At 34.6% G+C, this 12,348-nt stretch overlaps 1 protein-coding gene across 1 annotated transcript in view; it reads left to right on the top strand.

Moving 5' to 3' along the window:
* LOC141830446 (ATP-dependent DNA helicase Q-like 5) overlaps positions 1-10,541 on the top strand; it is a 16,457-nt gene extending 5,916 nt beyond the window's left edge. The window contains exons 3-18 of the mRNA XM_074717884.1: positions 2,004-2,216; positions 2,316-2,394; positions 3,502-3,555; positions 3,646-3,720; positions 3,863-3,916; positions 4,124-4,168; positions 4,263-4,357; positions 4,436-4,565; positions 5,100-5,198; positions 6,234-6,289; positions 6,379-6,481; positions 7,101-7,229; positions 9,748-9,926; positions 10,008-10,032; positions 10,134-10,249; positions 10,454-10,541. Coding sequence (XP_074573985.1) covers positions 2,004-2,216; positions 2,316-2,394; positions 3,502-3,555; positions 3,646-3,720; positions 3,863-3,916; positions 4,124-4,168; positions 4,263-4,357; positions 4,436-4,565; positions 5,100-5,198; positions 6,234-6,289; positions 6,379-6,481; positions 7,101-7,229; positions 9,748-9,926; positions 10,008-10,032; positions 10,134-10,249; positions 10,454-10,541 — 1,540 coding nt within the window. The remainder of the gene's footprint in view (positions 1-2,003; positions 2,217-2,315; positions 2,395-3,501; positions 3,556-3,645; positions 3,721-3,862; positions 3,917-4,123; positions 4,169-4,262; positions 4,358-4,435; positions 4,566-5,099; positions 5,199-6,233; positions 6,290-6,378; positions 6,482-7,100; positions 7,230-9,747; positions 9,927-10,007; positions 10,033-10,133; positions 10,250-10,453) is intronic.
* The last annotated feature ends 1,807 nt before the right edge of the window (positions 10,542-12,348 follow it).

The following is a 12,348-nucleotide window of genomic DNA, read 5'->3' as shown; positions in this document are numbered from 1 at the left end:
CTTTTTCATCAAAAATAACATCACAACTTATAATGATTTTCTTAGTGCAAGGATTATATAATCTATAAGCTTTTGATGCATTACTTATACCAAGAAAAATGCATTTTTCACCTTTGTTGTCTAACTTCTTTCTCCTTTCATCTGGAATATGAGCATAAGCAATACATCCGAAAATCCGAAAATGATCAACCGTTGGTTTTCTTCCACTCCAAGCTTCCTCTGGTGTCATATTTTGAACAGATAATGTGGGACTTCTATTCAATATATGGATACTCCAATTAACTGCTTCTGGCAAAAAATTTTAGGAATACCACTTGTCGTTAGAAGGCTTCGCACCATATTCATAATAGTGCGGTTCTTCCTTTCACATATACCATTCTGTTGGGGTGTGTAAGCAGCTGTAAGTTGTCTTCTGATTCCATGATTCTCACAAAAATTTGCAAATTCATGTGAGTTATATTCTCCACCACGATCTGTACATAGAACTTTAATCGAGTTCCCAATTTCTTTCTCGACAAGTACTTTATAATTTTTGAAAGCAGTAAAGGCTTCGAATTTTTCTTGCAAAAAATAAGTCCATATTTTGCGACTATAATCATCAATAAAGGTAATTATGTATCTTTTATCTTCATTAGAATGTGATGTTATTTGCCTGCAAATATCTGAATGGACAAGCTCCAATGCCACCTTTTCTATCCAAGATTTTCCTTAGGGGAATTGATTATGGTGTTGTTTGCTAACAACACATTCTTCACAAACTTGAGAAGGAATTGGAATTTGAGGAAGACCGATCACCATATTCTTCTGTTTTAGTGTTTTTAATCCACTAAAATTTAGATGTCCATAGCGAAAGTGCCATAACCATGCCTCATCATCAAATTTTGCTGAAAAATATGAATGAGATGTAGTATGAAGATAAAGCGGAAACATACGATTGACTGTCATGTTAACTTGTGCAATTAAACTCAACTTTGCATCTTGAATGCGACAAACTCCTTCTTTAATGGCAATTTCATATCCTTTTTCTTGTAGTTGCCCCACACTAAGCAAATTAGTCTTTAAATCTGGCACAAAAAGAACATTAGAGATAGTATGGGTAGTATCTCCTTTTGTTTGTATGGTTACCTTTCCCTTTCCCATAACAGAAATTGTAGAGTTGTCGCCAAATTTGACAGAACTGCGAAAGGTTTCATCTAAGTCAGAAAATGTATCTTTCTCCCTACACATGTGGTTGCTGCAGCCTGTATCTAAATACCATACATGTCGTTGAGTTTTTTCTTTCTCATGACATACCATCAAAAGAGACACTTCTTCTTCTTCTGCAAAGTTAGTTTGATCTCCATTTTGTTTCTTCAAATTAGTATAACATTCTGATCTATAATGGACATACCTATGACATCGGTAACATTCAACATTGGACTTGTCTGCTGACGTTGTTCTATCAGTTGTTGAATAATGACCTCCACGTCCTCTTCTTTGAAAATAATTCTCTTAATGATGATTTTGTTGTTGGCTTCCATGATCGTTGTTGTTTCTACCTCGTTTCCTCGACCTCTGTCTCTTCCTCGTCCTCTATCACTTCTATAATTTGTAGAGTGATTTCTGGGAATAAAGACCTTCAATACTTGCTCCTCTTTTTCATATTGATTGATTTTCTGTTCATGAATCAATAATGAACTTTGTAATTCATCAATTGAAAGTGTACTTACATCATTTGCTTCTTCAATGACGCAAACAACAAAATTAAATTTTGATGTCACAGATCGAAGAATTTTTTCGACAATGAGAATATCTTCTATCTTGTCACCAAGGATCCGCATTTTATTGATGATTGTCATCATTCTTGAAAAAATATTCTATAACTGATTCTCCTGATTTCATCCGGAGCATTTCAAACTCTGAACGAAGTGCTCAAAGCTGCTGCCTCTTAGCTCTTGTCGTACCTTGGTATTTCTTTTTCATAGAATCCCAGATATCTTTTCATCATTCCTATGTTCTAACAGGTCACATAACTTTAGGCCTTCATATTTGAGGTTAAAATCATCTATACTTCGAACAAAGCTCAGTGTTCAGTGCATCCTTGCCATGACAGCAACTGCTACAGTCCAAACTTACCATGATATCATGTGTGCTTTAGAAATTCAACCTAGTAACCTTATTAAGATATGCCAAGTAAGAGAAAACTTGCAGCTCTTTGTCACTTCAAGTGAGAATAGGCAAGTTTAACTCTCTCATTACTTAGTGGAAATTGCAAAGTTATTTCATAGTAGGCTTTTTTCATGCTTCTAACTGGTTTTTATCACCTGAATAAGCAGATTGAAGGATTTATTACTTTTGATGAAGACTTCTCCTTTGATTGACATGCACAGCATTATAGTGTACTGCAAATTTCAGGTTAGATTTCTCTTTACAACTATTTATATGCATGTTTCAGTAAGGATGCTAATGCCTGTTCACACAATTAAATGATTTGCTTTTTCTGATCAAATTGAATCGGTTGTAATTTCTTACTTTTCTCCTTTAGTATATTTCTTATGTTCATAATTTTCAGTAAAAGCTTCTTAGGAGGAGAATTTGTAACACAAAAATAAATTGGATGAGATTAAGTAGAGATATCTTTGAAAGTGAAAAAAAAGTAGATTGTAGAGCATACTCACATATCAAAGAATGACTAGTTCCAAGCAATACAAACACACATATCAAATATATATGTAGTCAATATATTCATACCTTAATTACTAGAGCCAGCCTTGAGGGAAAAGGGGTGAACAAGGCTAGGATGCAGTGGGAGCATTTCCTAGCCAGATAGGAGGAAATCAAGCTTCTGCTAGGCTACATCATTAACACCCTTGATAGCTACAAGGGATTGGATCGGAGGAGATTCAGCCTCACAAAAAAGTGGCACATGCACATGCGTATGTGTTGGTGAGGAGGCAAGCAAGTGTTGACCATGCAAGGTCAAGCAGAAGGACCAGCACTTGAAAAAGGATGGACAGAAATTGACAAAAAATAATAGAGGATGAGGGGAAGCCATTATGGTATCAGCCTCCCTAGCCCTAGGGGAATACTTCTTTGAAAAAACTCTAACCTTAAAAGAGGGCTACAATACCATGTAGAATATAGTAAAAAATAAATATTTTATTGCTTGTCATTGATAAAATAGCTACATTTGTATCAAACTCGGGAGAAAACCTTAATTCTTGTACCACCAATGTGGACTAAATCCCTATTAATCCAATACCTCTAACAAATGGGAAAGGAATTTTAAATGGAAATTGCAATGTTGCCACTTAGCTATGAAATTATTACCCATTGCTAGAAGATATTGCATGTAGTATTGGGGTGGGTAAATATAGCAATAAGTAGACCAGTACGCACACGTAAGCTGTTTGTGTTCAGTTTATGAAAATTCATCAAATGCCTATTATCATGATTCATTTCCATGCTAAATTATTTACATTTGTAAATGATCACTTTGTTTGAACTTCAATTTCCCTGCAGAATGAGACTGACTTAGTAAGCAAGTATCTATGTGACAACAATATCCCATCTAAGGTCAGCTTTGCTCAATGTTATTCAATTGTTTCAACTGTGTCCTCTTCAAAGTTTTACAAGCCTTGACTTTGCAAACTGTTGCTTCCACAGGCTTACCACAGTGGCATTCCTGCAAAAAATCGGGGTCACATACAGGAACTTTTCTGTTCCAACAAACTAAGAGTGGTGGGTTCTTGATTTGATCACATATTAATTAAGCTGTACCTGAATTTGCTGTTGCATTTTCAATTCATATCAGTACGAAGTTGAGAAGCACACATGTGATTAGTAAGAGTCAATATTTATTCTATTTTTTCCTGCTATTAAGGTTGTTGCGACAGTGGCATTTGGCATGGGGCTTGATAAGAGCGATGTTCAAGCGGTATGAGGAAATTATAGTTATGCATCTTCAATTCTGTATTTCTGGAGAAAAATGAGATACTTTTTCCTGATTATTTTAAAGTTTTTGATTTATGCTTCATTTGGTCTGCTTGTTTCTGTATTTCTTTAGGGAAATTTCTCATATTTGTTCTTCTAATAACTTCAATCATGCACTTTCCACAAATTATAAGATAATTTGAATATTCAGGTGCTGCATTATAGCATGCCAGAAAGCTTGGAAGAATATATTCAGGTCTTCATCCTGACTACCATCTTTCAATTGGATCCTGAACATATTTCTTTTTCTTTTCATTCTGCACCAAGCTCATAGACTATTTCTCTCACAGGAAATTGGCCGTGCTGGAAGGGATGGTAAACTGTCTTATTGTCATCTCCTCCTAGATATCAGTGCTTGCTATAAGCTTCGCAGTCTTTGTTTCAGGTAACTGGATTTTAAATTTGCTTCTTTACTTCTTTTTTGCAATATTTTGCTAATGATTGTCTAGTTCATGATTTGCAGCGATGGTGTGGATGAATATGCAGTAAGCAAATTTCTTGCTTACATCTTTTCTAATGACGTTCACTTAACTGGACAAATTTGCTCCTTGGTTAAAGAGTCCATGTCCAGGAAATTTGATATGAAAGAAGAGGTCTACTTCTAACTTTATTATTCATAAGTGGTGTTTCCAGCCTTTTTTCTTCCTTCATGCTTTTGTGTTTTTGTTTATAGTTGTAGGTGTCTTGTTTGACATGATTTTTTTCCTTGAATTTCTGGGGTTCACTTTGAACTTAGTGTATTTTAGTCATCTTTTGAATTCATCTGAGAATCCCAAATATTAGTTAACTTTGTATCCAATAATTGATAGATTACACATTTATTCATTATAAGCATTTATCCTATGTTGTTGGACCAAAAAAATGGGGAAAAAGGATGTTTGTTGAGTATAATGTCTTATATTTTGAGATTCGGAAATGACACTTTCTGAACCAATTATCCATATACTATCTATTGTTCTATGTTGCAGCCACATTCAATGCATGAACATGACCCAAGTTTCCTCCTGCATATTCTTGAGGCATTTTTTTATTCTCTTTCTTTTCTTTGCGTATTCCTTCTAAAATAACTTCAGTTTGTTTTCCAAATAATGCTAACAGTTTGATTTTGTTTGTATCGCCAATGGCAGGTACTTCTGACAATCCTTACCCAACTTGAGATCAGTGATGAGCAATACATTACTCTACTTCCGCCACTCAACGCGACTTGTTCATTGTATTTTCATAAGGTATTTTTAAGAGATGTTAAAAGTAGTATTGCTAGTTTCCAGATTACTTTTCTAGCAATAATCTTTTACACATGCTATGGCTTTGGTGATCTCAATCAATTTATTTGGTAACTTATACTACCCCCACAAGTGACTTTTTGTTCCCGTCCTAATTCTTATGTACTCTCGTCCCTTTTAGTAAATAGTATTTGTTGATTGATTTGTGTCTTTACATAACATACAGGATGCATCTTGCTTTCCATGTTAAAAAACTGATCACTCTTGGAAACTGGAATGAGAGGTAGGAAGCTAGCTGATGGCCTGTTCTTGTAACTTTGTATTCATTTACCTTTCCATGTGTTATACTCTAGTCAATGCCTAGGTTCTCAGATGTTAAAACACCTTTTCTACAAATAGGCCTGACCATTACCTCTTGAATCAGGTTGCCTTTTGCTCATGCAAATCCTCATTAAACACCAACCATCTCTGATTTACTGTAGGATATTGTTGTGCTTGATGTCGTAATTCCTTTGCCAATTTTTATCTTCCCTCTTTAGTTGTTTATTTTCATATTCAACAAACATTTATAAATATTTAGTCATGAGATATTTTTACATATCCCCTTGCATGAGTTTCAAGATCTTGTTTATATTAAATGTTGGCAGTTCTGTGACATCATTGCTTGGTTGATTATCCACAGTTCAATTTATCTCTGGCATGTCTTGCAACACTTTTACAGATCCTATATCAGATCTTACTGACATTTGTAGTTCATCTGAAACAAAAGAAATTAAGCCACCTGATCAGACTGACAAATGGATCTCTCCATGATAGGACTGACTAATGGATCACTGATTTTTTTTTTATCGGTATCATTAAATCAATTATAATAGGTCTAGCTCAAACAATATGTTTTCAGCTTAAGCCAATGTAGTTGACCTTTATTTCATTCTTTTACGTTACTATTAAACAAATTGACTTTACCACTACACACTCCCTATATGTATTGAAGTATGAATATGTTGGTTAACTTGAACATGTATTTTCTTGATGCAGACACCCCCCACGTTACTAGCAGACAAGAATATTTTAGTTGCGTCAATTCTAAACAAGTATGTCCTCAACTGAAGTTTTTTTTTTTAAACTGCTAGCTCTTGATCTTTATCCGGATGTAAGTACAGATTCCTTCATGAAATTGTAGATCAGAAGTGAAGGATGGGCACTATGTGTTTGATATACCAACAATAAGCAACAAAATTCGAGTGGGAACGATTGATTTGATTAATATGCTGCAAGACCTCAAGGTGTGATATTATGGCACATCTTTTATATGAAACTGCTTAGTATGTTCAAAATATAGTTTGAATGAACGAAACCACATTGAGGGCACTTTAAGGGAATATATACAAGGTTTGGCTGAAAGATACTAGTGAGATTTGAATTGTTGATGTTGATTGAAAGAGTGACATTTTAATTCTTTTAATATTCTAGTATGAGATAGTCTACTTTCTAGTTTCAGATCTTCCATTCAGCTTTGCTGCAATCAAATGTCTTGAATGGCATATATTCATCCTGAAATATGTTTAGAATAAGCCCTTGATTTGCCTTCAGATTTAAGATCCCAACTAAATAACTACTAACTAAACAAGCGATTTGGGATTGAAACCTTTATTCTAACAGATCTAAAACATTAAAAGTAATCTTCAATATAAATATTCTTTCACTGAAATTGGAGTGATTAAATTAACTTGGTCATGTGGCTCTAAAGTTTCAACTCTTAGCTGTCATCATTCTCTTACTATCATGGATTTTCTTCATGAATCATGACTTTTTAAAACTAGTTTTCTTGTTATCATATACGTGCAGAGCCTCCTTTGGATAAAAGAACTAATGTCTTATAAATATGTTTCACATTGAACTCAGTCTTTAGGGGAAGTAACATATGATTTGAAGGACCCAGCCTTCTGTTACACGATTCGGAAGAGACCAGATGACTATTGCTCTCTATCAATGAATATCACGGAAAGGCTCTGTCAGGTTGAAAGATGCAAGGTAGCTTTCTCTTTTTATTAACTCGTGTGTTCAATGCATTCTGTATATAAATTAAACTGAGAAAATATCTGTTCATTTTTCTAAATTCGCATCCAATGAAACTTAATTTTTAAAAACAATTGATCAAGTAGGATCCGTTATTTGATTATAAGTAAGTGGTTGGATATGGATGATCTATTCTGTGACTAAATTGTCAGAAAATTAATTTCTCGAGTGTATAAGAAATTAATTTAAAAATGAACAACTCAATTGATGAAACAAATAATTGCCTGTGTTGCTGGTTTAATCTGGATTGACCAGATGAGGGCACAAGCTCAAGTGTTAGCATAAAACTGAAATCTAGGGACCCTTGGGTGCAAAATGCAAGCCTATGGGTAAGCATAAGCACATGATTGCATAAGTAGAGAAAATAGATGAGAATGTTTTTTTCAGACATGTAATGAGGCACGTACAATACAGTTTCCTGCTTGGCAAGTCCAAGCAGCTTGGATGGAAGGACTGAAATCTGCTACCCTTCTTGAAGTTGGCATTGACTTTAAGAAAGGGTGCCCTTTATCATAGTAGGTACTGCATGCAAAGAAGGGCAGGCCCCATTCTTGCATCATCTCAGAAGTTGACAAAAGGTCAACAATTTTGACTTAAGATGCAATTACATGTCATGGCTGGAAAAACAATAGAAAGGGTGTCACACCCTTTTCAATACTTTCCCTCCTTTTAGTGCTTCAATTTGAATTTAAGGGACACACCACACTTATCAGTGTCTCTTAGTGGTGCCTTTCTATCCCTACAAATAGACCCCCTCTTGCAATTTTATTCATCCAAAAACTAAAAAGTAATCTAAACATCTCTTCTTTTCTCTTGAGCATTCTCTCATTTCTTGGTGAGTTTCAAGGTGTAAAAGGTTTGACAACCTGTGGAATTTGGAGATCTGCTACTCTAATGAAAGTTGTTTCATCTTAAACCTTTACTGTTTCACTGTGAACACCACAACAAACAATCTCATCTTAAAGAGATAGTCCAACTTTCACCTTAACTGACAGATTTTCCTCCAATCCTTAGGGATCACCCCTCATCTTTATGACAAGATCCGATACTCTGGAGATCCTTAGCAATTGTCTTCATGTCTTTATGACGAGTAAGATATTTCAGATCATGACACCAGGGAGATCTCTATGAGATTATTCCCTCATCTTAGATGAGGTTATGCCACTAGGATGGTAGGTTAATCTAAAGGATCAAGAAAAACTCGCACATTCCAAAGATTAGGGGATAGTGTAATCTTGTTGGCATTGGAGTATCTTAACTTGGGACTTGGATCTTAGATTCATTTTTTGGGTTGATGACGATTACACAAGTCTCATTTTTAGCATGCCCGAGATTATGTCCTCATTTTTAGCATGCCTGAGATTAAGTCCTCATTTTTAGCATGCCCTGATCTACTCTTCTAGTTCTGTGTGATCCTAAATTCATTTACTAGTTCTTGGGTAAGTATAAACACAAGATTGTATGGGGCCAAAAATGGATTAGAGATTTCACAGGGCACGTATGGTGCGGTCACCCATGTGCCATGTTCACGACGCAAGCAAGCTGTATAGAAGGAATAAAAGTTGCAATCCGAAGTTAGCATTGACCAAACAACCATCTTGAGTAGGCGTTGACCATGCAAGGGTCAACAATCCTCAACTTCAATAAGGAGTTCCCTTTATAGTAGTAGGCATCACATGCAAAAAGGGGCAGAGCTTTGCCCCTTTTTGCATCATCTCAGGAGTTGACCAAAAAGGTCAACAATTTGACCTGAAATGCAATTGCATGTCACAGGTGGATAAGCAATAGAAAGGGTTGCCCAACCATTTGATCAATTTCCCTCTTAGTGATTAATTCAATTTGAATTTGAACTTAAGGCATATACCTCTTAGGGTGGCCTTCCATCCCTATAAATAGACTCTCCCTCTTACATTTCAGTTATTTAAAAATTAAAAAGCAATCTTAGCATCTCCTTTCTTTTCTCGAGCAATTTTTTTTTCTTGGTGAGTTAGTGATCATCGCCTTTTAAAGAGAGAAGAGAGAGTTCAATTGTTGCCTTGACTTAGAGAATTTCCCTTTCATCCTTTGGCATCACCCTCATCTTCCCTATAAGATCCGATCTTTCATGGATCATAATGCCCTTGAGATTCTTAATGATCATCTCCTCATTGTTATGACGAATAAGATTCTTGAGATCATGACATTTGGAAGATCTCTATGAGATCATTCCCTTGTCTTAGAAAGTTTTCTTTGATCCTTCATATCAATCTACCATCCTAAAGGTCTTGTTTGACAAATTGTGGAGCAAGGTAGTTGTCGACCCCTGATATGAGATCCAAATAGTTAAGATGTTCCAGTCCAATGGCCTCCAGCGGATATGTGTATCGCTGCTTCAGATGTCTTTTGCTGTTAATAGTTGATAAAACTTTTGCATGGATCTATAAATTTTGTGAAAAATAAATTGATGACAGGAGTGTTTCTCTTATTTGGTTAGGTACAAAAAATGGATACAATGTTCAATGTTGCATGGTCAGCGGTGAAAGAATGTAATGGTGTCAATGGGTGCTCCAATTCATTGCACACTGCATGTATTCAAAGAAAAACTTTGGACTACTTTGATGGGAAGGATGGTGCATTGAATGATGTCGCATTGTTTAAGATGGCACGGAGAAGGTCACTATTATATGATTGTTCCATGTTTTAAATGTTTATGCTTCCATTAGATGAACTAATATCATTTTTTTGCCTCCACAGTCCATTTTTGGGAGCAGATATAAAGGTGAACAACAGTAACATATTTGCTTCCATTGAACATGACATGTTGATATTTTCTAGAATTTGATGTTCAGTTTTTTCCCCTTCTTTCTTTTTTTCCAATAGGTCTTTCTAAGAAGTAATTCGTGTATGAATTTTACCCCAAGGGCAGTTGCGCGGATTATGCACAGCATCACTAGCCCAGCTTTTCCTTCTTCAGTTTGGTCCAAAAGCCATTTCTGGTATTCGTTGGCTACTACAAGTTATCTTACTTCATCTCAGTACAGAATATGGAGCATTTGCTTATGTCTACATGTTTTTCTTCATTCTTAAAAATGATACACGTTTTACCTCTTTTTATAATGCATGTTTTTTTCTTCATATTGTTTGTTCAGTATCTCTTCTATATTCTAATATATTGCTGCCCTGACATTTTCTTTTTCTAGGGGACGATATGTGGAAGTTGATTTTGCAATTGTTATGGAAGCTGCAAAAGTAGAACTTATGAATTTTGTGGGCAAACAATCAAATTGAATGTAAGTTCTGTTTGACATTATACATCTACCCATAAAGTTAGTCTTTACTTTTTAAGTGATTAAATATACATAGTTAATTTTTTACCAAGAGAGTCCTTGTCTATCCTTTTATGTCAAGTTCACTTTGTCTTTAAGTAGAAACTGATAACCAGGGGCTTATTACCAATAACAACGTTGGACTATGCATAATTTTCATAATCAACCAATTCATATCTGGGTTTTGGAACCGGCCCTGTTTTATCTGAGAAATTGGATATATTTTATTATCTCAAAATTTATTGAAATCACTCATACCTTAAGGAAAATTTTGAGGTGATTGAAAAATAAGCCTTCATCAAAAAAGTTTGGTTAGTTCATTGTTTTTCTGAATGTTTTAAATATTATTCGATAAAGGGGATGGAATCAAGATGCAAGATTTAAGATGGAAGGAATGAGATCAGTTTTATTGCTCAGGAGAACCCTTATCTATCTGTCGTCACCATCTCCTCATCTAGTATGTTGGCATGCTTCATTGAATCTGTAAATAAACACAATTATGAGAGAATATTGGTATAGAAAAATTATTTAGATTATTCAATCCTAGTATTCACCCTTATATGACCATAGTATAATTTTATGGAGGCACCCTTGTATATTTAAAATATATCAAATAGATGTTTAACAATACTCCATCTTTAGTTTGTACAAATATAAAAATCCCAATTTGTTACAAATATATTTGACTTTAGGATCTTGCATAGACTTGGTTAGCAAACATGCATTAGTCTTTATGCTAAAGAAATTCTTTGATAGTCTTTTAATTTGGCTTCGATTTGGCAATCTCAATGAGCATTGAATGATTTGCAACACTTTTAGCCATGTTGTGCTGAATTTAACAAATCAAACTCGCGGAGATTTTTCTAGTGTGTACAATGATTTCTTCATCTCACATGCGAGACCAGTCTCCCTTTAAGTTACAAACCTTGGAGGTTGCTTCATATGAATCTCCTAAGAAAGATCAACATGAAGGAAGACATTCTTAGTATCAAATTGATGAAGGAATTAGTGGAAAATTGTTAATGCAATCATGGCAATTGGAGAAAATTGTTAATGCAGCCAACATCATGTACCCAGATGTAGCCTTTGCTGTTAGACAAATTTTGACGCAGACAATAGTGCATCTAGTGATCATTTAATCGAGAATATCTATTTTCAATCCACATTGATTTTTTTTGGCTAAAAAATCATATAATTAGATTTTAAATAAAAACCAAGTTATACTTTGCTAGCCTTTCACCATGCAAGTTGCTCAAATCAACTTCCATGTTAAAATCCTAAATTTATGTAAAACTACATTTTGCATGCTTTTTACTTTTTTCCTAAAAGTTTCATTTTGAATGAAACCACATTATAGTTTGTTAGCCTTTCACCATGCAAGTTGATCAAATCAACTTGTTGAGTTAAAATCCTAAATTCATGTGAAATTATAGTGGAGTTTTCCTTGGTTACAGTGGAGATTTTAAACTTTATGATTCACGATCTGATAGGATGACATTATTTTAGACACATTGGGGTCTTCATATATCATAAGTATTGCCATCATAACACATGTTGAATTCATGACCTCACTATATATACAACTTTGGACCAACAAATATATGAAAAGTATTGAGATTAATATAACTAAAAGTAATAAAAAGGAAAAAATAATTAATGGAGTACTTGTTGATGTATATTTGTCTTTTTTTTCCTTATTTTTTTTATATTTTATTAAATATTATTTTTGTGTCAAACGGCTAGTACCCATCCTAGGCCCCTACCCATCT

This window comes from Curcuma longa, chromosome 6 (genome assembly GCF_044706935.1).
Source record: "Curcuma longa cultivar G26 ecotype Majalengka, Jawa Barat chromosome 6, ITB_CL_G26_1.1, whole genome shotgun sequence".
In the NCBI taxonomy this organism is placed as follows: domain Eukaryota; kingdom Viridiplantae; phylum Streptophyta; class Magnoliopsida; order Zingiberales; family Zingiberaceae; genus Curcuma; species Curcuma longa.
This window is presented reverse-complemented; position numbering and strand designations above follow the sequence as displayed.